At 44.0% G+C, this 23076-nt stretch overlaps 1 protein-coding gene across 3 annotated transcripts in view; it reads left to right on the forward strand.

Moving 5' to 3' along the window:
* The window catches only part of MFHAS1 (malignant fibrous histiocytoma amplified sequence 1), a 110921-nt gene extending 97058 nt beyond the window's left edge, over nt 1-13863 (forward strand). Inside the window, exons 2-4 of one of the 3 annotated variants that reach the window (XR_004271987.1) lie at nt 343-469; nt 7624-7734; nt 11182-13863. Coding sequence is in view for 1 of the 3 variants with exons in the window: in XM_032288319.1 (XP_032144210.1) it covers nt 343-469; nt 11182-11215 (161 nt within the window). In the remaining 2 variants the exon portion in view is untranslated. Of the gene's footprint in view, nt 1-342; nt 470-7623; nt 7735-11181 lie in introns of those variants that run through there. The other 2 variants (XM_032288319.1, XM_032288320.1) reach the window with 2 other exon arrangements.
* Nucleotides 13864-23076: the final 9213 nt, after the last annotated feature.

Consider the following 23076-nt stretch of genomic DNA (forward strand, 5'->3'; position numbering starts at 1 on the left):
GAGCTCTGGGGACTCTGGCTTAATCAGCGACATCTAGATAAAGATCCCTGGAGTCAGTCTGTTAGCAGGAAGGTGAGCAGAGCAGCGACAAACAGATGCTGTCTTTGTCTAGTGTGGGCCTTCCTGCCGTAACCATGAGAGTTTTCTCCACTGTGACGCAGAGGAGGATTTGTGCATTGGAGCCAGCGCCCAGGCAATTCTGCTGTTGATGGTTGCACATTTGTTCTCAAACCCTTTGCTGCTTCACTTCTGCCCTTCTCCCTGTGTTCCCATCCCAAAGCAGTGCTTTCTTTGTAATTTAGGGCACATCTCCCTAACACATTTCTCTCTCTCCTCCTGCAGGGGAGTTGCTGAGTCAGCCCAGACCAGAAGGAGTGGCAGAGATAATCTGCCCCAAGAACGGCAGCGAGCGAGTGAATGTTGCCTTGGTTTACCCACCCACACCAACTGTGATCAGCCCCTGTTCCAAGTGAGTTCTCAAAGTCCCTCTGGCCCCTGGACCTGGCTCCTGATCCCAGCTCCATAGATATGACAACAAAAATCCAACTTAAACTGCATCTGCACAAATCTTGAAAAGTCTTCCCTAACAGACAGAATTCTGCGTGATGTCAGCATCGTGACTTATGCAGCCAAACAGGAACTTTTGTTTCCTCTTTTTTATGATTTTTTTTTTTTTTACTTTTGCTGATAAAGTCAGAACATTTTTTAACAGTCTCATTGAGATGTCATTCACATGTCACAGTTCACTTATCTGCAGTATACAGTTCATTGGTTTTTAGTTTATTTGCAGGTATATGCAACCAAGAAGAACATACTTTTTGATGGGCAGTCTTAACTCTGTTATTGCAGAATTAAGCTGGCTCCCACTTAAAAAAACAGTGCAGGTCCATTCCATGAGTGAAGCCTGCAGAAAATCAGTAATAGATTATTTTTTGTTGCATGGGTCTGATTTTTGAGTCAGTCCCTGAAAATCAAGGGCTGTGCAGTTCACCACTGCCTTGCCCCAAAATGGACTTGAAGACAGAGAATGTACATATGCAAAGTAACTTTTGGATAGAATGTGAGCTTACTATTCTAGATGGCCCTCATCCTGCTTGGGTTTTGTGTATGTGTGGTTTTTGTTTTGTCTTGTTTGTATTAAGAACCAAAGAAGGCCAGGCACAGTGGCTCATGCCTGTAATCCCAGCACTTTGGGAGTCCGAGGCAGGTGGATCACGAGGTCAGGAGTTCAATACCAGCCTGGCCAAATGGAGAAACCCTGTCTCTACTAAAAATACAAAACTAGCCGGATGTGATGGTGCATGTCTGTGACCCCAGCTACTTGGGAGGCTGAGGCAGGAGAATCACTTGAACCCAGGAGACAGAGGTTGCGGTGAGCCTAGATCGCACCATTGCACTCCAGCCTGGGCAACAAGAGTGAAACTCCATCTAAAAAAAAAAAAAAAAAAAAAAAAAAAACCAACTAAAGAGGCCACTTTTAAAGCAGCAGCCACAGATCTTTTGAGGTCAAATCTCATTATCTGTGTGATGTCAGCAACATGATTTCTCCAGCAAAATACTCATATCCATGCAGCAAACTTGACTTTTCTTCCTAGCTGGTCACATGGAATTTTTTAATGAAAAAATTATATATGACTTTTTTTTTTTTTTTTTTAGGGAGATCAGAAAGTGTACAGTTTAGGAATTGTGACCTGTCATCTCCTCTTAGGAAACTCGCTGTCCAGCTGCCTTCCAGGGCAGTATGACAGGTGTCCTTGGTTCGTCCCTGGCATGGCAGCTTCCCTGCCTTTGGTGTGCTCCCTGCAAAGTGAGGGTTCCCAGTGGCATCCTCATTCATCAGTTGCTGCAGTAGAAGTAGGGGGCACTTGATTCAGTTCCCCCTTTCTCCAAACTGAGCAACTCATTACAGAGAACATCCTTAATCTATCCTTGCTGGAAAATATCACTGACACCCAAGGGAAACTCTTATCTAATGCTCTTATATTTAGACTACTATTTAACTATCATGTGCATAGCTTAATTTATCACTAACAGACATTGTGAATCTTGAGGTGCTTCTTAAATATTAAAATAGGATTACAGAATAATTATTAGGTTGGTGCAAAAGTAATTGCTCACTTACTTTTGTACCGATCTAATATTAACCAGAATATCCCCTGTCCTGAACATATCAAACAACAGAAATTTTATTGTTTTTTTGAATTTCTTTGAAACTCTACACATTGGTCCCTTTCTTTCAGATACACCTGGGTGAGGATGGATAAAGGGATATTGTATATTTTCTTTTTCTTCTCTCTCTCTCTGTTTTTGTTTTTTTGATACTCACTAAGTTCTTAAAGCTGAAGGGGATATTAGAGAACCAGCAGGATATCAAACAGAGGAAACAAAAATTCAATATACTTTGCATTGGCACAAACTTTCCAGAGCCAAGAGAGACATGAATCTATTGTTTTGCCTTAGCCACATACTGTCGAATACACAAGATAGAGGTAAGGGTTAAAATATCCATTTATACAAGAAACCTTCCTGGCACTGAGCCAGCTTTATCCTTGTTTTCCCATAGACTGCTTCTTGTACTGCCACAGAAAGACCACATTTATACCAGCTTGAAAAAAATGTTATTAGCCTCTCTCTCGACAGCATATTGAACCCAAGTGAACAAGCAGCCTCAAAGCCTTAGCAGTGATACATAGCTGCAGACATCTAGATCCTGAGGGAGCCTCCTTAGGGATTGAACCACTTTTGACCTAGCTATTGGAATCATTTTATTTTGAAACAGGTTAAAAAAAACAGCCTCATGAAATGGATGACAGCATTGCAATATAATTCTCAACTCTAAATAAAGGAATGTTCTCTAAATAGGAAAGTTTCATCCTAGCAAGACATTTCTTGGAAATTACCATGTTTTAGTGCAGCTGCAAGGGGGAAATGATCTCGTGTGACTTTATAGAAAAGCACATGTAGATTTGAAGTCTGTGCTCGTGCTGCCCATGTTCCCCACCTTCACCCCCTTAAGTACTCACAGCTTACATCCATGAACACAAAACAAAAACTAACCCATGTGGAGGCCAGACCAGGCTCCACGGAAGCTCCCATTTTTGAGTGGATGACAATGTATCAGAAGCAGGAGGTTTGGAGGGATCAATGAGGATAGCTGGCCAGGAAGGTAGCCATTTAGTTGACATAGCTTGGGCCTGAGCCTGAGACTTGGGGTCCCTGCAGGCCTTAGACATTGGAAGTCTGGGGCTATTGCACTGGCTTTCACCTCCAGCCAAGGTAACTTAAGCAAGTCACCATAGAGATCGGGGTTTTTTTTGTTTTTTGTTTATTTTTTGACAAAGGGTCTCATTCTTTCATCCAGGCTGGAGTGCAGTGGTGCCATCTTGGCTCATTGCAATCTCCGCCTCCATGGTTCAAGTGATTCTCCTGCCTCAGCCTCCTGAGTAGCTTGGACTACAGGCACAAACCATCACACCTGGCTAATTTTTTTCTATTTTTTGGTAGAGACAGGGTTTCACCATGTTGGCTGGGCTGGTCTCGAACTCCTAACCTCAAGTGCTCCACCTGTCTTGGCCTCCTAAAGTGCTGGGATTACAGGCATGAGCCACCGTGCCTGGCCAAGGTCAGGTTTTCTTAATCAGGCATGTAAGGTAGAATTTCTCAGGGAAGAGACCAGGCATGAGTCATTAAAAAATGAAAGAAGTCACCTAGATGAGTCTAACATGTGTACACTGGACTTTCTGATGGCTCAGTTCCAACCCATGCCTCTAAGCGTGGGCTCCCTGGCCAGTGAGGCCTTCGGTCTGCTCTGTGGTCAATAACTACTCGGTGGCACAAAGGCAAAACTGTCCATGCCACCTGCTGTCAGTCCCTCCCACGCTCAGGTAGGGTGAAACTATCACTTACTCTTCAAATCAGGAGAGGATTGAGAGTGATGGGAAGGCTTTCAGTCATCATGCTGGGATGATGGGTACCCACCAGAAGGCTCCCAGATACACCAGAATAATCACCCTACTCTTAGGTCTGATCTAGATCTTATGGTGGTTTTTAAAAAGACATTCCAAGCTCTTCTTTAACTGGTTTACCTCTCTCCTTTATTGGTCAAATCAGAGACTTGTCATTTAACAACCTGCTTTTGACTATGTTTAAAACTAATGCTGCTGCAATGCTTTCTTTATAAAGAAGAAACCATAGATGACTGTTATCTGATTGGCCTTTTTAAATGAATGCCAAGCTTTTCCATTTCTCATTTTTAAAATTTTCTATGTATTTTATTCTCCCATGGGGAGAGATAGAAAATAAGGAACAGGTTTTTGATTTTTTGTGATTTTTTTTTTTTTGAGATGAAGTTTTGCTCTTGTTGCCCAGGCTGGAGTGCAGTGGCGTGATCTCTGCTTACCACAACCTCTGCCTCCCAGGTTCAAGTGATTCTCCTGCCTCAGCCTCCCGAGTAGCTGGGATTACAGGCATGTGCCATCACGCCTGGCTAATATTGTATTTTTAGCAGAGACGGGGTGTATCCATGTTGGTCAGGCTGGTCTAAAACTCCCAACCTCAGGTGATCTCCCAATCGTGACCTCCCAAAGTGCTGGGATTACAGGTGTGAGCCACCACACCTGGCTTTAAGAACATGATTTGACTGGGCGCGGTGGCTCATGCCTATAATCCCAGCACTTTGGGAGGCCAAGGCGGGTGGATCACAAGGTCAAGAGATGGAGACCATCCTGGTCCACAAGGTGAAACTGCATCTCTGCTAAAAATACAAAAATTAGCTGGGCATGGTGGTGCGTGCCTGTAGTCCCAGCTACCAGGAAGGCTGAGGCAGGAGAATTGCTTGAACCCAGGAGGCAGAGATCTAGCCACTGCACTCCAGCCTGGGTAACAAGAGCAAAACTCCATCTCAAAAAAAAAAAAAAAAAAAACCAGAACATGATTTACTGTTATAACTTGTCTGGTGGTTGAGGTCTCCACCAGCATTTCATTGAGAGGTTATAGGAACAGGGCGAAATGCCTCCCCTTCTGCACCTCACCCTCCAGGGAGAAACAGGAGCTGAGTGGCTTCTTATCCTCTTTGCTGATTATGAGATAGAAATGTGAGTAATTTCCATGCTTTGGATATCTCCAGTTGATTTTTAGGGATATCTGCATTTAAGATGAGGTGAACATTCATCTAGTAGCAGATTTGCCTGGGTTGCTCTGAAAATATCTGACTTCCTCAAGGCTACAGATTGTGACAGATACATTTGTAAAAGCTTTATTGATGTATAATTTCCATACCATAAAACTCTACATTGCAATAATTATTAACGTATTTACAGAGATGTGTTTATACAACCATCACCACAATCTAATTTTAGAACATTTTCTTCACCCCAAAAAGAAACCTTGTGCCTATTTGCTATTAACTTGTGTCTTATCCAACATCTAGTTTATGGAGTCAGTAAATATTTTTAGCGTCACTTTCAGGAATGGTTTTCTGGCCAGTTTGTTGGTATGAAGCAGATTTTTGAGGTTTTTTGTTTTTTGTTTTTTTTTGCAGGGTGGGGGAGAGAGTCTCACTCCTTCACCCAGGCTGGAGCACATTGGTGTGATCTTGGCTCATTGCAACCTCTGCCCCTGGGAGTTCCAGTGATTCTCCTGCCTCAGCCCACCCAAGTAGCTGGGACTACAGGCATGCAGCACCATTCCTGCCTGATTTTTGTACTTTTAGTAGAGATGGGGTTTTACCATGTTGGTCAGGCTGGTGTCGAACTCTTGACTCACGTGATCCTCCCTCCTCAGCCTCCCAGAGTGTTGAGATTACAAGTGTGAGCCACACACCTGGCCTAGATTTCTGAGATTTAAAGAGGTTCTCACAAACATATTATCTCTGGCACAGTTCAGTCTAAAGACAGTGGCTTGTCTTGTTCCTCCCAATGCCAGCTTCCTATTTCCTAGACAGTGGAGAGGAGCTGGAACTGATGAGAGAGCTCCTTCTTTAGATCTTCATCACAGCCTAATGGAACCCTAGATATTTCAGGAGTCCTGAGCTTTGACATTAGGAGTCAAAATACAGGGCAAAAATATACTTCTGGTGGGCAAGGTAGGAAGCAAATAGAATGCATAGTCTTTTAAAACTTTTGTGAATTCCTGTCTCTGTTCAGTTACTCCATCCAGATCAGGTTGAGACCCAATATTCCAATTCCCAGAGAGCGTGAGAGCTTCTCTGGACAAATGGCAGCTTGCCAGTTGCATTTCATTTGTAGGGATCCTGCAGAATGCTTCTCTTTCTCCTTCTAAAGAGCATTAGAGCAACTCCTTCCTCTACCAAACTGAAGACTCGGTGATAACCTGCCAGATAACCCAGTTTATCTACTGATGTTTGTGTAAAAGACTGAGAAAATTCAACAGGTCATCACATGAGAATGTTTTACCTTGAGCCATTACTGGAATGCGGCCCACATTCTAACGTGTGGTTTCTTAATGGACTGACCCTTGCTTATACAGGAAATGTGCATGTGTCATTCTTATTTCCTGACAGTTGCATTTTTCCTGCAGTAGTTCTGTATCTCTCTGTGCTCCATGATTTGGGGAGTGGTGGGAGTTCTGAAACGGAAGAAGGAAGTTCATTCTGATTTTGGCTGATCATGTGTTACAGAATTAGCAAAAAAAAAAAAAAAAAAGGGCGACGGGGAGTGGTTTGAAAATTGTTGAGCTGGTCAGGCCTGGTGGCTCACACCTGTAATCCCAGCACTTTGGGAGGCCTAGGTGGGCGGATCACGAGGTCAAGAGATGGAGACCATCCTGGCCAACACGGTGAAACTCCGTCTCTAGTAAAAATACAAAAAAATTAGCCGGGCGTGGTGGCACACACCTGTGGTCCCAGCTACTCGGGAGGCTGAGGCGGAGGTTGCAAGACAGCCGAGATTGTGCCACTGCACTCCAGCCTGGTGACAGAGCAAGACTCTGTCTAAAAAAAAAAAAAAAAATTGTTGAGCTAAGCTTTTCTTTTTTAGGAAGTACTAATAATAAGAGGGGAAGGCTGAGTTATTGCATTTCAAAATTCCCTTTTAAAATCTTGGATTATTGCCTATATACTGTAGAGTTCCCATTCAAGCAAGATCCCCACTAAATTCCAGTTACTAGCTGTTTGTAAGTATTCTTAAAAGCACTGTGATTACTTTGCACAGGAATTTTGGCAGCAACATCATTTTGACATAAAGATATTTAAACCCAATCACAGTAGCCTTTCTTAAAAAGCAGGATGAAGTCTGTAGTCTTTGTATCACCAAATAAAGAGGCCTTGTAAGTCTAACAGCACACAAATTAGTATGGACTTGATACAATAGTTTTAAAAAGCAGTGGCATGAGATGAATTAGGTAGGCTTCATCACGGAGAATTTTTCACTGACCACAGAATTTTAAGATATAGAAGGATGGTATGGTATTTTATAAGAAAAGGCTACATGTGGAGGTTGCCTGTCGGGGATATCACATTGATTTGCATTGATCTGTTTTGTGCTATGCAAGGAATGAGACAGCTCTTTGCCTTGCTATTTTAACAGGCTAGGGGAATTGTGTTTCTTTAATTATTTAGTCTCCCATCAGCCACATTGATACTGGAATTTTTCCCTCTCTGCTTAGGTATCTTCATACTTTCTTGGAAAATTAAGTGGAAAAGATAGTGCTTCTTTTCCTTTTGCCATCATTTTTACTGTACCCAAACTGTGAATTTAGGAGCACCAATTTTTAAGGGTAAGTCTCCATGAAGCAGAGAGCATTTCTTAAATAGGTAAGGCCTTCTTGAGGACTTGGAGAGTTTAGGGGGGCTATGGGGTGTTGGGATGCAGAAATTCTGGAGAACAGGAATCCTAAGATGACAGTCCTGTACTTCTCTAGAATCAAGTTGCATATGGGAATTAGGAAGAAGGGAACTGCTTGACTTTTGCTTAATTTACTATGATACTGTGTAGACAGTGATCTTAGATCCTTGTTCGAAAAAGGAAGTCATTTAAAAAAAATTTTACTGTTACGCAGGAATAAAACATCAGGTGGATCCACACCTTCAGAAACTACACAGGGAAGCACCAGGGGTGGTCACAAGGCAGGGAGAGGGAGGGACTGGGGGCAAGAGGGGAGGACTGGGCAAGGCCTGGTAAGCAGGTCAAGACAGGTTCATCTGAATAATCTCAGTGGCCCCGGGGCACAGGGGTTGCCTTAGTCATCTGGGGTGATTAGGGCAGGTGGATGGTGGCCTAGAGTGTGAGAGCCAGTAAAGGAGGTGTTCAGGGTGTGGGTTCAGGATTAGTTGGTTTGTATTTGAAGAGTGTACTCGGGGCAAGTTGTTTTACCATCTCTAGGAATTGTCTAGGAGGAGGGACAGTCCCTCCAGGGTCTGCAAGGCCCCAGATAGGAAAGGATCAGAATACAGAAAATAGAAAACATGGTTAATGCCACATGTCATGGCTTCAGTTTCAGCCTAAATGCCTCAGTACCTTGAGTCATCATTTCTTTGTTGCATCCCAGGAAGGGCAGATTTCAATTCTCTAACCTGGGAAGACTCAGGGTCTGGGCCCCCCAGGCCGGCCCCTCCCTTCAGCTCCAGACCTGTTTCCAGCGTCTCACCTGGAGCATCCCAGGATGTCCTGTAGGTTTCACAGGTGTACAGCTGAATGTATTGTCTTCCTCCCCCAAAGTTCTTCCTCAGTCTATTCCCTGTTTTGGGTAATGGGGTAGCTTTGCACATTGGCCCCAAGCTAGGAGTAGTGAGCCTCAACACCTTCCTCTGCTTTCTTCCCTATATGTAGTAATTCTCCAACACCTTTTATCCCATGCCATCAGTGCCCTGACATGAATGAATTTGACCTATATCTTCAGCTGCAGACTTGGGCTTCCCTTTAGGGCCCGACACCCCCAGCCACCACTTCACCCATCTCTGGAAAGATTCCTGTGACTAAGTCTCAGCTGGCCGCCTGTTCTCTTTTTTGTCCTTCAGACCAACATTAATTATCTTTTAACATCAGCTCCCATCACATCTCTCCCTCTTGAAAAGCCTTGGATGGCTTCCTGGTGATTACAGGCTCGAGTTCAAACTCCTGGGCATGGCCCTGCACAATCAGACCCCGGCCACTCTGCCAATACACAAGACACTCCCTTACCATGGGAAGTCAACCATGGTGTGCCCTGGCTGCCTCTCAGTCCCCTGGCTGGCTGCTGCCCTTCTTCTCCTACCTTGGTCGCTGAGGCCAAGGTCATATGTCAGCTCCTCTGGGAAGCCTCCCCTACCCCTCCTAACTATAATAGGTCACTCTGTTCTTCACATCTCCTCAATACTTTTTTGTTTGAGACAGTCTTGTTCTGTCACCCAGGCTGGGGTGTAGTGGCACAATCTTGGTTTACTGCAACCTCCACCTCCTGGATTCAAGCAATTCTCCTGCCTTAGGCTCCCAGGCAGGCACCACCACACCCAACTAATTTTGTATTTTTAGTAGAGACGGGTTTTGCCATATTGGCAAGGCTTGTCTCAAATTCCTGACCTCAGGTGATCCGCCCGCCTTATCCTGCCAAAGTACTGGGGTTACAGGTGTGAGCTGCTGCACCTGGCCTTCCTCAAAACTTTGTATAAACCTCTTTTGATAATGATCTCATAGTATCTTGGCTACTTTTTACCTGTGACTTTTTCATCACATCTGACATTCATTCAACCAATCTTTGTTGAGTAATTACCTTCTAGTAGGCATTGGCCGGGTGTTGAGAATACATAAAGAACTAGATCAGATCCTGCCGTCCAGCACCTTTGGGGAAGATGAGAATCAAAGTCATAACCAGACAGACTTGTCAGAGTCTAATTATAATTGAAACATGGTACCTGCCATGATAGGTGCATGAACAGAGTCCTGTAAGCACAGGGAAGAAAGAACTCTACCAGGAAGAATCAGGAGAAGTTCCAGGAAGGTAAATCTTGGAGGAGGAGGAGGAGAAGTTTACTGAGATAGAGAAGTAAGGGGAAACAGAGAAGGTTGGTGATTTTGATGGTTGTTTCTCTAAGATCCCAAATGTGGAAAACGGTATAGATGTGAAAAACTTTTCAAACTGGTTGAACAGTGGGATATTCCCTCTAGGTGCCCTTGTATGATTAGATATTCCTGTGTTTCTCAATCTTCCATGTAGCCTGGCAAGCAGACAGCCATGCGCTACTGTCTGCATTTCAAAAGGTTTGTTAGATTCAGTGGAAAAATGTTTATGTAGCATATCTCCCACATGAACCCAAAACTCACACCACCAAAGTTAACTGCTTGATGGAGATGTGTGTTTTTACACTGCCATCCTCCTTACAGTTAGATTTATTATATTATCAGTTGAATTTAAGGCAGTTTTCAAAACCATCTCTTTCAGGAGTTTACTGTATTAATAGGCATTCAAAAAATTATCACGGCAGAGTGCCTTAGAAATGTGAAACTCTTTCCTGGGGTTCCAAATATCCAACTTCTCTTTTAGCTTTCAAGCATGCTGTGGAGTCAGATCACCCTAGTGAAAGGCCTGGCTCTGCCACTCACTAGTATGCACCCTTGGGGAAGTTATTTCACCTTTTGGAACCTTAGTGTCCTTCTTAGTAAGATGCTGAGTAAGATGGAGCTTACTTGGTGGGATTGTTAGGAGTTGAAGATAAATCATGCACTAGAGTGAACAGCCTAACTCCTGGCATGTAGTTAGTGAATGGAAGGGATTTTGTTGTTTTTTGGTGATGTCATTAGTACCATGCTTGAATGAGCCCATGACTGAATCTTGTATGGACTGGAGAAGTGTCTTAGGCAGACGCTGAATTATCAGTGTCCACGAAATCAGTGTCTCTCCTAATGAGATGGGGGATTGGAGGAAACAAGTCATAACTTCTTTTTCCTGTCCTTTCAGTGTCTTTGTATATTTTATTAAAAGTTGTTTTAAAAACCACTTTCAAAAGCATCCCATCATATGTCATTGTAAAAACATTTGATAGTTTTTCCGCTTACCATTTTATCAGAACTGAATGCCACTTTATTTGCCAAGGCTGCAGTAGTCAGTAGTTTCTTCATTCTATGGTCATCAAACCTCAGATTTTCATTAACAACCTCACTTACAACATTTTAAGTAAAATCATGCTTTTTAGTGTGGACAGACATCTCACTTGTCATTTCTCTGCTTTCTTCTTGTCCACCTATACAGGAAGAATGTTGGTGAAAAGCACAGAAACCAGTGACTTTTGTGGCTGTGGAATTTCCATGGAGAAAAGAGAGCATTCAAACACCTGGACCACTTTTTTCGCCTGACATATCCTCTGCACTGCCCCCCCCCCCCCAGCATGTTCTGTGAACTTGAGTGACAAAGCGTGCTTGCAGGGGGCTTTTCAAAAGACTGGGGAAGAGGGGTGGAGAGGGGTGGTGGGGAAGCATGGGCAAGAACATGGAGCAAATGTTTTACAACCTGAACCTCAGAACTGTGATCCTCCAAGGAATGAGCTACTTGAAGAAAAGAAAAAAAAAAAAAAAGTCGAATGGCTTCTCAGGGATTTTGTTTTCCGTGCACATATAAGCCATAGTTACAGTACAGGTGGCAGTATTTAGAGCACTCAGATTTCAGTTCTGTTAAATGTGAAAGAGGGATCGACTGACGTTCATTGCTGTTCCGTAACTAGTGTAAAATATGTATATGTTTATCTTTATTTTTATAATATGCAAATACATTTAAATTTATACAGTTTGAAGCTTCTAGCGTTAGTTCACACTGGGTGCAATATTCTGCATGAGAACTGTGCCAAGATGGGGCTGATTTCTTATTTTAGTATAAGATGTTTTTGTTTATTCTTTAATCCTCCTCAGATTAAAAAAAACCTCTGTTAGCCCATGGATTAAGTGTTGGTTCATAGAGATTGCCAGTGATCAGAAAGAACCTTAAATGTGCATTTTAGACCGTGTCCCTTCCCTTCTTTTCGATAAAGGTCCCTGCCTATGTAAATCGTCGGGCATGCTGGTGGGAAATCCTTTGTTTTCCGCACGTGTTATTAGTGCCAGGCAGAGATGGGGCACACTTAGGGGCCAAAGAGGACAAAAAGTCCATGCAAAACTTGAGTCTGTTAATGGCTTAAGATAACCAGGAGTCAGTTCTGAATCTTACAAAGTGCCCTGCCTAATAAGGACCTCATTTGGCCGAGCACTTGGCAAACATATTAGTTATTAGCAGAGCTCTTTGCAGACCTTCCACATCTGGCTGTCAGACCTTAAAGTAGAGAATTTAGGCTCCAGTTATGCTCATTGGAGAGCATAATCCCACACGGGTTATTTATAAATGCAGAGCCTCTGATTGGATGGTCTCCTGCCAAGAACTAGTAACTCTTTTGTAAAAAAATCTTCACGAGGCAAAACTTAAAAAGCAAACCAAACAAATTGCTCTCCATTTTACTTTTTACTGGGGCCAAACAGCATATGCTACAGTAGTAACACGTTTTTTGGAGAATGTAAAGAGCACTGTTTACATTTACCTCCTCTGTGTGTTGATTGAAAATGTGTAAAACTGACTGCTTCTCGCCGGTGTCAGGCAAGAAGAGTGAGTTGCTGGTACTCACTACTTTCGCTTCTTTTGTAAAGTATTAACTCTTAGAAGGCCACAGTATACAAAGTCTCAACATGTTTTTTAAAAGAAATAACGAGCAAGTGGCTGCCCTACTAGAAATCACAAACTGATTTTTGTAGAATATTTTGTGGCCCAGGAGTTAACGTCACTGACTCCAGAACCTGCAGTTCAGAGAATGATTTCTTAGGATCATAAAAATAAATGGGATCAGACTATTTTTGCATTTTTTTAGTACTTGAATAGGACTCCTCCAGTTTGACATTTCATTTTCTTTAAGAACACAATCACAAGATTAATCGGATTAGTCCTTTTGTCACAGTTCTCGTGTGCGTGTGCGCGTCTGTGTGTGCGTGTGTGTAAAACTGGAATGGTAACATTTAATTGCCTTTTGGACCATTGAACAGTTGGGCAGTAAGAATTTTTTAATTGGCATGAGACAGTTCCTCAACTGTCAAATTAACCAACTTTGACCAGTATTTAAAAAAAGGCTTATTTGTATGATGTTGGGGCTAACTCCCCGGGGACCATATTAAATGACAAAAATGCTCATTTGGGTGACACACCCTGCAAAGTATTTGCTGTTATGAACATAAACACCCACATTCTTAATATCTGATATTTTTGACAAGTGATGTTTTGTGCTGTCATCTGAACCCTAGAGAAGCAGTGTCAGAGGAAACCGTGGTGTCACATGTGTCTTAGCAGAAGGCTTACCGTGATAGAGGATCATGTGACCAAAAGATGCTCCAGAGAAGCTTCAGAATTTGCTTCAGGGTGGGAGGAGGGTTGGAGATACAGAAATCACTCTGCTCTACAGGAATCTTCGGCTGTCTATGCAAGAAATTCCGTTTTCTCTTTCAACACCTGGAAAGACACGGCGGCCACCGAGGTGGACAGGCGATTCAGTAAGCACAAGAGGGACATTTTCAAGCAAGGTGTCCCCTGCCTCTCAAACAAATGCCCTCCAAGTTTGTTAGGGTTTCTATTCCTGCAACTTGTGGTATCAAAACCACTTCCTGGAATTGTCCATGCACTGCCAAAATAAATGTTTTCCCCCCTTCTAAGAAAAAAAAAATTACAGTGCTCATATTTGACACTTGTGTATTGGACTCTTTTGAATGAATAAAAAGGGTTTGGTGTAATTCCTGATGGGGTGTGTGTTGCTTTTCATGCCATGGTTTGTGAATTGTAATTGTGGTTTCCCATTTCGTTGTTGTAACTGGGCAAAAATTTAAAAAAACAAAAATAAAAATACCAAGAAATGGTTAAGCAATTTTATATCCAGAGCTTCATTATTTCTGATTTTGTTCATTTGTTTTTGCTTTTAATTCTATCAGTTAGGGAATTGTGACATGGTAAAAAGCCCCATAAACCTGCATACCTCAACCACACCTTGGCTTTCTGTTGAAACTGCTCTTTGTAACCCAAATGTGACAGGCAAGCAGTCCAAACCCACGACATCTTGGCCCCTGCGACTTGTAATTTCCACCCTGCCCAGACAATGTGTAAACAAATGCTTATCTTAACTTTTGTGAACCACTTGAGTAACAATCAGAATGTCAAAAGTCCCCTGGCCCTCACAATGTCCGCAGCCCCTCACCCTCATCTCCACCCAGGAGGTGATTTACAGAATCTACTAGCCCTCGGAATGTCTGAAGTCCCTCACCCCCACCCCTGCCCCTCATCCTCACTCCCAAGGTGGTTGTACGGGTATAAAAAGTCTTAACATCCTCTTTTCGGGGCCATGGGTTGGAGAGACGTGAGTCCTCCATCTTCCATGACCACCAGCAATTAAGACCCTACAATTTGGCATACTTTTGTCTTGGTATTGACTTTCTATGCTCACTCCACTACAACATTTTGGAGACCGCAGCGAGATTTTTATCTTCGTCTATCACCAGACAAATGTCTCACAGTCTTGCCTGGGCGACTGCTCCCACCCTGGGGACCTCTAGGGGAGGTGCCCCCTGAGATGTTCCAGAGCCCCAGAGTTCCGGCCCCGTGGAGGATGAGTGACTACCCGGCCGACATTCACCCAAAATGCCTCAGGGTCCCGGGAACCTCTGGAGGTAAGTCAGGTCTGGAGACCGGCCTATCTTGGGGCCTGAGTCAGGAGACCAGATGTAGTCACTGCAACTCTGACCAGGCAAGCCTACCGTGAGACATCACTGAAGGCTCAGGTGGCCTTAATGGAGGCTCAGGTTACCTCACTAGAGGCTCAGGTAATTTAGTGTTCTGTTGTTTTCCATATTCTCGGTGTGAGTGAGAGAGTGAAAGTATATATATTTAGTTCTACGGCTGGAAGGCTACAGGGCTTGTATGGGCCTTCACCAACAGTTCCACGGGGATGTCATAAGACATTACGGTGATTCACCTCGGAACTGAAAACTCTAAGGTGAACAGGCCCGGGGTTTATATGGGTACACCTTCACCAAGATGCTCTGAAACATCCCTCTGGGGACATGGCTGGGCAGGCATCAGACTGGTCTCCCATCTGGGGGGCACCCATTCTTTGTCTGTCAATCCTATATATGGTTCTGTCTTCATTGTAATTTCACCAGTTTTGTTAGACTCCTGTTGGCTGATATACAGTGGTTTAAACCTGTTACTCTTGAGGTAAATAATATTCTCCATTGGCTAAGTGACCATTAACTTCAAGGAACTCTAATTGAGCTTACACCCCTGGAAATAATTCTGTTCGCTTTCCTTTTCTTCTTCTTATTCTAACATTAAGGACTCAATCTTCCTTTTTTTCATGTCTGAGAGAAAATTCTGACCCTGATAACTTGGGTGTGGTTTTCTTCTCTGTTTTAGGGAATCAAACTTTAAATAAGAAACTACCACCCCTCTCTGCCCATTTAAGGTAAAAAAAAAAAAAAAAAAAAAAAAGGAGTAATTGTCTCTTCTCTCAAAAGAAACAGAAACAGCGAGGGAAAGAGGAGAAAAGACAAAAAAGTAAGGGGAAAAAAATGTAAACCGAAAAGAGAGAGAAAGTAGAAAAGAGAGATGACAGGGGACAAAAAAATAAGAGGGGAAGAAGAGAGAGGAGACAGAGAAAAGAGAGAGAAATAAAAAAAGGAAATGAGAGTAGAGAAGAGAGGAGAGAGGAAACAGAGAAAAAAGACAGAGGAGAGGAGAAAGAGAGGAAAGAGGAGACAGACAAAGAGAAAAATGAGAAAGTGAAAAGAGAGAGAGAGGGAGGGAGGAATTTAATGCTTTTTAGGGTTCCTGTGCCAAGGTCACCAAAAGCTGCAGGGGTGGGGAACTCGCAGCTGGCCCAGCGGCTGGGAGCTCAGTTTTAAACTGACACAAAAAACACTTTTTTCTTTCTCTGCCAGCCTCCAGCCCTGCCCGTCTTTCAGGCAGGCCACACTGCCTCAGGGTGCAGTATTTGCATCCAAAATATGGCTTTAAAAAAGCTTTCTAACTCCTTGTAATACAAGTGACCCATTAGCACAGTAGTTAAGGTATAGGGCCTGCAGCTGCAAGGTTGTTGGTTCAAATCCTCAGTGAAGCCAGTCTTAAATTAGTGAAATCAGTGAAATCTCTTGGGGGAAATTAAAAAGCTAAAGGAAAACCCAAATGGGGTCATCTAGCTTCCGGCCTTGTACCCCCCTTCAATGCATGATGGCCAACTTCAAGGTTGGGTTTTCAGGCCAATATGGGGTGAAATTAACCCCTGAAAAACTCAATTTTTCAGTTTCATTCTAGTTAATTATTTATGTGAACTAGAATGGCCATCTTTTGGAGTTGGGTAGCATAACGCTGGGACGTACAACTCAAAAAAAAAAAAAAAAAAAAAAAAAAACCCAGGCTGTATGGAAAATGGTTCCAGGAACTCCTAGACACCCTGACCAGTTTCTATATGTAAGGCTGGACTCCTCATCAGGAGCCCAGACAGCCACCCAGCTCTGCACTCAGCACCCAGCTCTGCACTCGGCACCCAGTTGTGGACCCAGCCCTCCAGTCAGGAATTCCAGCTGATACAACCCTAACCAAATCTTGCACCAAAAACCCTGCCTGCCAACCTGCCAACCAATAGCGGCCCAATCGTGCTCCCCTACAGCCAATCAAAGCACCCTGCTGATGCTCATTACTCATAGCCACAAAAACCCCATGCCCTAGGAAGTCAGCGCAACTTCTCTGGCTCCCTTTCCCCAGACCATAGAACCTCATCCAGGAGCTGAATAAACTGGCATTTAATTTTTTGTACTGGCCTCAGTTTCTTCATTTTCAACTTGGCAATAACCCTTACAAGTGGTGCCAAAACCCGGGAGGAGTTCAAGACCCCTGCTGGGGGAAACTGACTCCTCTACCATAAGCAGAACCAGGTAACTGCCACCCCTCCAATCATCTGCAGCCATCACTTGGTAAGACTCCTATTGCCCATAACCCCATCCTCTGTTTGCTCCAAACCTTGGGGGTACCCTGTCCATAATCACGGCTGCGTCAGGGACTCCTATCTGTCTCGAGCTGTGGGTCTCATGGAGACGTCACGGTGCCCTGGCTCAACCATCCTGGAAGACAGGAATATTGTGGAGACATCTCTATACTCCTGTCCTTCCTCGTAATCTCCGGTACTCAGGTGTTGAGGTCCGGGACGCTGTTCCTCACTCCTGGCTACTCTGCGACAGAGAGTGGACTATGGGTAATCAGGAGTCCCGCCTAGACCCCAAGTCACCATTGGGATGTCTAGTCCAAAATTTACCCAAGTTGGGTCTATCCATAAGAAAGAAAAGGCTGCTTTTCCTCTCCACTGTGGCCTGGCCCCAGTATCCTCTGGACAACCAGTCCAAGTGGCCACTGAAGGGAACTTTCAATCTTGGCATTCTAACTGATTTAGACAATTTCTGTCAAAGAAATGGTAAATGGTCAGAGGTCCCCTACATTCATGCCTTCTGGTATCTTCGCTCCCATCCCTCCCTCAGTTCCTCCTGAACCACTGCTCAGGTGCTCCTGGCCAAAGAAACTCCCTCACCGCCCTTGGCCTCTTCACCATCCTCCTCCTTTTCCTACCTTGACCCACCCGAAGAATTATCCTTTCCACCCGCCTGACCCACAAACCCTCTGCCATATGCAGACCCTCAAGCCCCTCCAGCCACTCCTCTTCCTGGTCCCAACCTAGCCTCACCTGTCAGTGCTCACACCCGCTCGCACTGTGCTCCTAACAATGAAACCTCCCTCCTTTGCCCCCTTTGCGAGGTCACTGGAGCGGAAGGCGTTGTTTGAGTACATGTTCACTTCTCCCTCTCTGGCCTATCAGCCACTGAGAAGTGCCTAGGGTCATTTTCCACCAATCCTACTGCTTACACCAAAGAATTCCACTACCTCACCCAGGCTTACAACCTCACCTGGCATGATACCTATGTGATTCTGTCCTCCACCCTCACCCCAGATGAGCGTGACCGCATTCTTACAGTGGCCAGAGCACATGCTGATCAGGTACATCTCACAGACAATCAGATGCCAGTAGGTGTGGTGGTGGTCCCAGAGGCCAACCCTAATTGGAATTATCAAACTGGACAAGATGGCCACTGCCACCAGGACCAAATGCTATAGTGCCTCCTAGCAGGCATGCAACGCCAGCCCAAAAGGTGGTTAATTATGATAAATTAAGGGAAGTAACCCAGGGTCCTACTGAAAACCCTGCCACCTTCCTTGACCGATTAACTAATGCTATGATCCTCAGCTGGACCCAGCCTCTTTACTGGGGCTACAGTTTTAGCCACCCATTTCATCTCTCAGTCAGCAGCTGACATTAGAAAGAAACTTTAAAAGGCTGAGGAGGGCCCCCAAACTCCTATACGAGACCTGGTAAACATGGCATTTAAAGTTTTTCATGGGGGGTAAAAATCCAAGATGGCCATTTAGGAACTGCTCAGGACTGTGGCTCCCAGTGAAAGCGCAGAAGGTGAGTGGATGCCGCATTTCCAGATGGATTTTTTTTTGCCCACAGACCAGGAGATTCCCAGGCAGAGTAGACCCATGGGTCGCCAGCACAGCTGTTTTAGCCGGCATGGCTGTTCTGGTCAGTGTGGCTGTTTTGGCTGGTGCGGCTGCTTTGCTGGTGCCCCAGTGCAGTGGTTCTCCATCCAAAATACACTGGTACGGGTGCCTTTCTAGTTGGCGATTGGAGCCCCGGGAAGGCACAGTCACCCATTAATCTGATTAAAAAGGGGACTGAAATAGGAAGCCAGGCCAAGAGATTCCCGGGCAAAAAAAAGCACCACCAATCTCAGTGCCACTGTTTCAGCTGGCGTAGTGAGTCACTGCAAGGGAAATCACACAGATCCCAGTGACTTCTCAACAGGCGACTGGAACACCTGGAAAAGAGTCGACCGTTCAACTGAAAAAAAAAAAAAAAAAAAAAAAAAAAAAAAGGATCAGAGGCAGGGAGCCAAGTGATCAGGCTTGGCTGGTCCCAACCCACCCCCCTAAAATAAAAACAGCAATTGGAAACGCTCTGGATTGAGAGTTTCACAGCAAGGACAGCTGAACCCAGGACGGTCCAGCTCTGTGGGGGAGGGGTGTCTGCCATTACCGAGGCACTCCACCACAACGGAGGTGGTCCGCCATTGTTGAGGCAGCTCGCTGTTGCCGAGGGAACCTACCATTGCCAAGGCAACCTGCCATTACAGAGAGAGTCCGACATTACAGAGGTGGGCCACCATTGCCTAGGCAGTTCCAACTATACCCATATAAACAGAACTACCAGGAAGTTCACACAGCAGCTGGGCGGAGCCCACAGCAGTTCAGCAAAGCCTCTGCAGACATACAGTGACTAAGCTGCCTCCTTGCTGGGCAGGGAAGCCCTGAAAAAAAGGCAGCAGCACCATGGAAACTCATAAATAAAGCCTTAACTCCCCGGGACAGAACACATGGGGAAAAAGGAGGTTTATGAGTTATGCTGCCGCAGACCTAAACATACCTGCACAGCAACTCTGAATGAATAACATGGCACACAGCTCAGCACCTGAGCTCAAATAAAGGACAGACTGTCTCCTCAAGTAGCTAGCTTCCTGACCCCCATAAATCCAAAGACTCACCTCATAAAGGAGCGATCAGACTGACATTTGGTGGGTATCCTTCTGGGACAAAAATAGCAGAAGAAGAAACTGGTAGCAACCCTTATTGTTCCAGAGCTGCTGCAGGTGATCCCCAGGCAAGCAGGACCTGGAGTGGACCTCAGCAGTCCTACAGCAGAGGGGCCAGACTCTTAGAAGGAAATCTAAGAAACAGAAATAACTTCAGCATCAACAAACTACATGTCTACTCAGAGATCCAATCTGAAAGTCAGCAACTACAAAGAAAACAGGTGGATAAATCCACAAAGATGGGAAGAAACTAGGGTAAAAAGGATGAAAACACCCGAAACCAGAATACTTCTCCTCCTACAAGGGATGACAACTCCTCACCAGCAAGGGAACAAGGCTGGATGGAGAATGAGTGTGATGAAATGACAGAATCAGACTTCAGAAGGTGGGTAATAAGAAACTTCTGTGAGCTAAAAGAACATGTTCTAACCCAATGCAAAGAAACTAAGAACGTTGAATAAAGATTTGACAAAATGCTAATGAGAACGGACAACTTAGAGAGGAATATAAGTGAATAGATGGAGCAGAAAAACACAACGGACAAATGCACAAAGCATGCGCAAGTTTCAACAGCCGGACTGAGCAAGCAGAAGAAAGGATATCAGAGGTCGAAGATCAACTCAATGAAATAAAACGAGGAGGCAAGATTAGAGAAAAAAGGGGAAAAAGGAATGAACAAAGTCTCCAAGAAATGTGGGACTATGTGAAAAGACCTAATCTACGTTTGATAGGTGTACCTGAATGTGACAAAGAGAATGAATCCAAGCTGGAAAATACTCTTCAGGATATTATCCAGAAAAACTTCCCCAACCTAGCAAGGCAGGCAAATATTCAAGCCCAGGAAATACAGAGAACACCATAAAGGTATTCCTCAAGAAGAGCAACCCCAAGGCACATAATTGTCAGATTCACCAGGGTTGAAATGAAGGAGAAAATACTAAGGGCAGCCAGAGAGAAAGGTTGGGTTACCCACAAAGGGAAGCCCATCAGACTCACAGCACATCTCTCAGCAGAAACCCTACAAGCCAGAAGAGAGTGGGGGCCAATATTCAACATCGTTAAAGAAAAGAACTTTCAACCCAGAATCTCCTATCCAGCCAAACTAAGCTTCATAAGTGAAGGAAAAATAAAATCCTTTGCAAACAAGCAAGTACTCAGAGATTTCATCACCACCAGGCCTGCTTTACAAGAGCTCCTGAAAGAGGCTCTACCATAGAAAGGAACAAACGGTACTAGCCTCTCCAACAACATACCAAATGGTAAAGAGCATCAACACAATCAAGAATCTGCATCAACTAACAGGCAAAACAGCCAGCTAGCATCAAAATGACAGTATCAAATTCACACATAACAATATTAATCCAAAATGTAAGGGACTAAATGCCCCAATCAAAAGACACAGACTGGCAAACTGGATGAAAAGCCAAAACCCATCGGTGTGCTGTATCCAGGAAACCCATCTCACATGCAAGGATACACAAAGGCTCAAAATAAAGGGATGGAGGAAGATTTACCAAGCAAATGGAGAGCAAAAAAAGCAGGAGTTGCAATTCTCATCTCTGATAAAATAGACTTTAAAGCAACAAAGATCAAAAGAGACAAAGAAGGACATTAAATAATGGTAAAAGAATCAATGCAACAAGAAGAGCTAACGATCCTAAATATATACGCACCCAATACAGGAGCACCCAGATACATAAGGTAAGTTCTTAATGACTTACAAACAGACTTAGACTCCCACACAATAATAGTGGGAGACTTTAACATGCCATTGTCAATATTAGACAGATCAACCAGACAGAAAATTAACAAGGATATCCAGGACTTGAACTCAGACCTGCAACAAGCAAACCTAATAGACATTTACAGAACTCTCCACCCCAAATCCACAGAATATACATTCTTCTCAGCATGACATCATGCCTACTCTAAAATTGACCACATAATTGGAAGTAAATAACTCCTCAGCAAATGCAAAAGAATGGAAATCATAACAAACAGTCTCTCAGTCCACAGTGCAATGGTGTTAGAACTCAGAATGCAGAAACGAACTCAAAACTGCCTAGCTTCATGGAAACTGCACAACTGGCTCTTGAATGTTGACTGGATAAACAATGAAATGAAGGCAGAAATAAAGATGTTCTCCGAAACCAACGAGAATGAAGACACAACATACCAGAATCTCTGGGACACATTTAAAGCAGTCTCTAGAGGAAAATATATAGCAATAAGTGCCCACATGAGAAGAAAGGAGAGATCTACAATTGACACCCTAGCATCCAAATTCAAAGAGCTAGAGGAGCAAGATTAAAAAAAACCCTCAAAACCTAGCAGGAGACAAGAAATAACTAATATCAGAGCAGAACTGAAGGAGATAGAGACACAAAAAAACCCTTCAAAAAAATCAATAAATCCAGGAGCTGGTATTTCAAAAAGATCAACAAAATAGTCCGCTAGCCATATTTTTTTTTTTTGGACGGAGTTTCGCTCTTGTTACCCAGGCAGGAGTGCAATGGCACTATCTGGGCTCACTGCAATCTCCACCTCCCGGGATCAACCAATTCTCCTGCCTCAAGCCTCCCGAGTAGCTGGGATTACAAGCACGCCACCATGCTCAGCTAATTTTTTGTATATTTAGTAGAGACGGGGTTTCACCATGTTGACCAGGATGGTCTCGATCTCTAGACCTCGTGATTCACCTGCCTTGGCCTCCCAAAGTGCTGGGATTATAGGTGTGAGCCACTGCGCCCGGCCCACTAGCCAGATTAATAAAAAAGAAAAGAGAGAATAACCAAATTGATGCAATAAAAAATGATAAAGGGGATATCACCACAGACTCCACAGAAATTCAAACCATCATCAGAGATTATTACAAACAACTCTATGCACATAAACTAGTAAACCTGGAAGAAATGGATGAATTCCTGGACACTTGCCAAGCCTAAACCAGGAAGATGTCGAAACTCTGAATAGACCAATAACAACGTCTGAAATTGAGGCAGCAATTCAGAGACTACCATCCAAAAAAAGCCGAGGTCTAGACGGGTTCAAAGCCGAATTCTACCAGACATACAAAGAGGAGCTGGTATCATTCCTTCTGAAACTATTCCAAATAATCCAAAAAGAGGGGATCATTCCCAAATCATTTTATGAGACAAACATCATCCTGATACCAAAACCCGGCAGAGATCCAACAAAAAAAGAAAACTTCAGGCCAATATCCACGATGAACATAGATGCAAAAATCTTCAATAAAATACTGGCAAGTCGATTGCAACAGCACATCAAAAAGCTTACCCACCATGATCAAGTAGGCTTCAACCCAGGGATGCAAGGCTGGTTCAACATATGCAAGTCTATAAACGTAATTCACCACATAAACAGAACCAAAGACAAA

Source organism: Sapajus apella, unplaced genomic scaffold, assembly GCF_009761245.1.
Source record: "Sapajus apella isolate SASKATOON/1434 unplaced genomic scaffold, GSC_monkey_1.0 scaffold21, whole genome shotgun sequence".
Classification (NCBI taxonomy): Eukaryota; Metazoa; Chordata; class Mammalia; order Primates; family Cebidae; genus Sapajus; species Sapajus apella.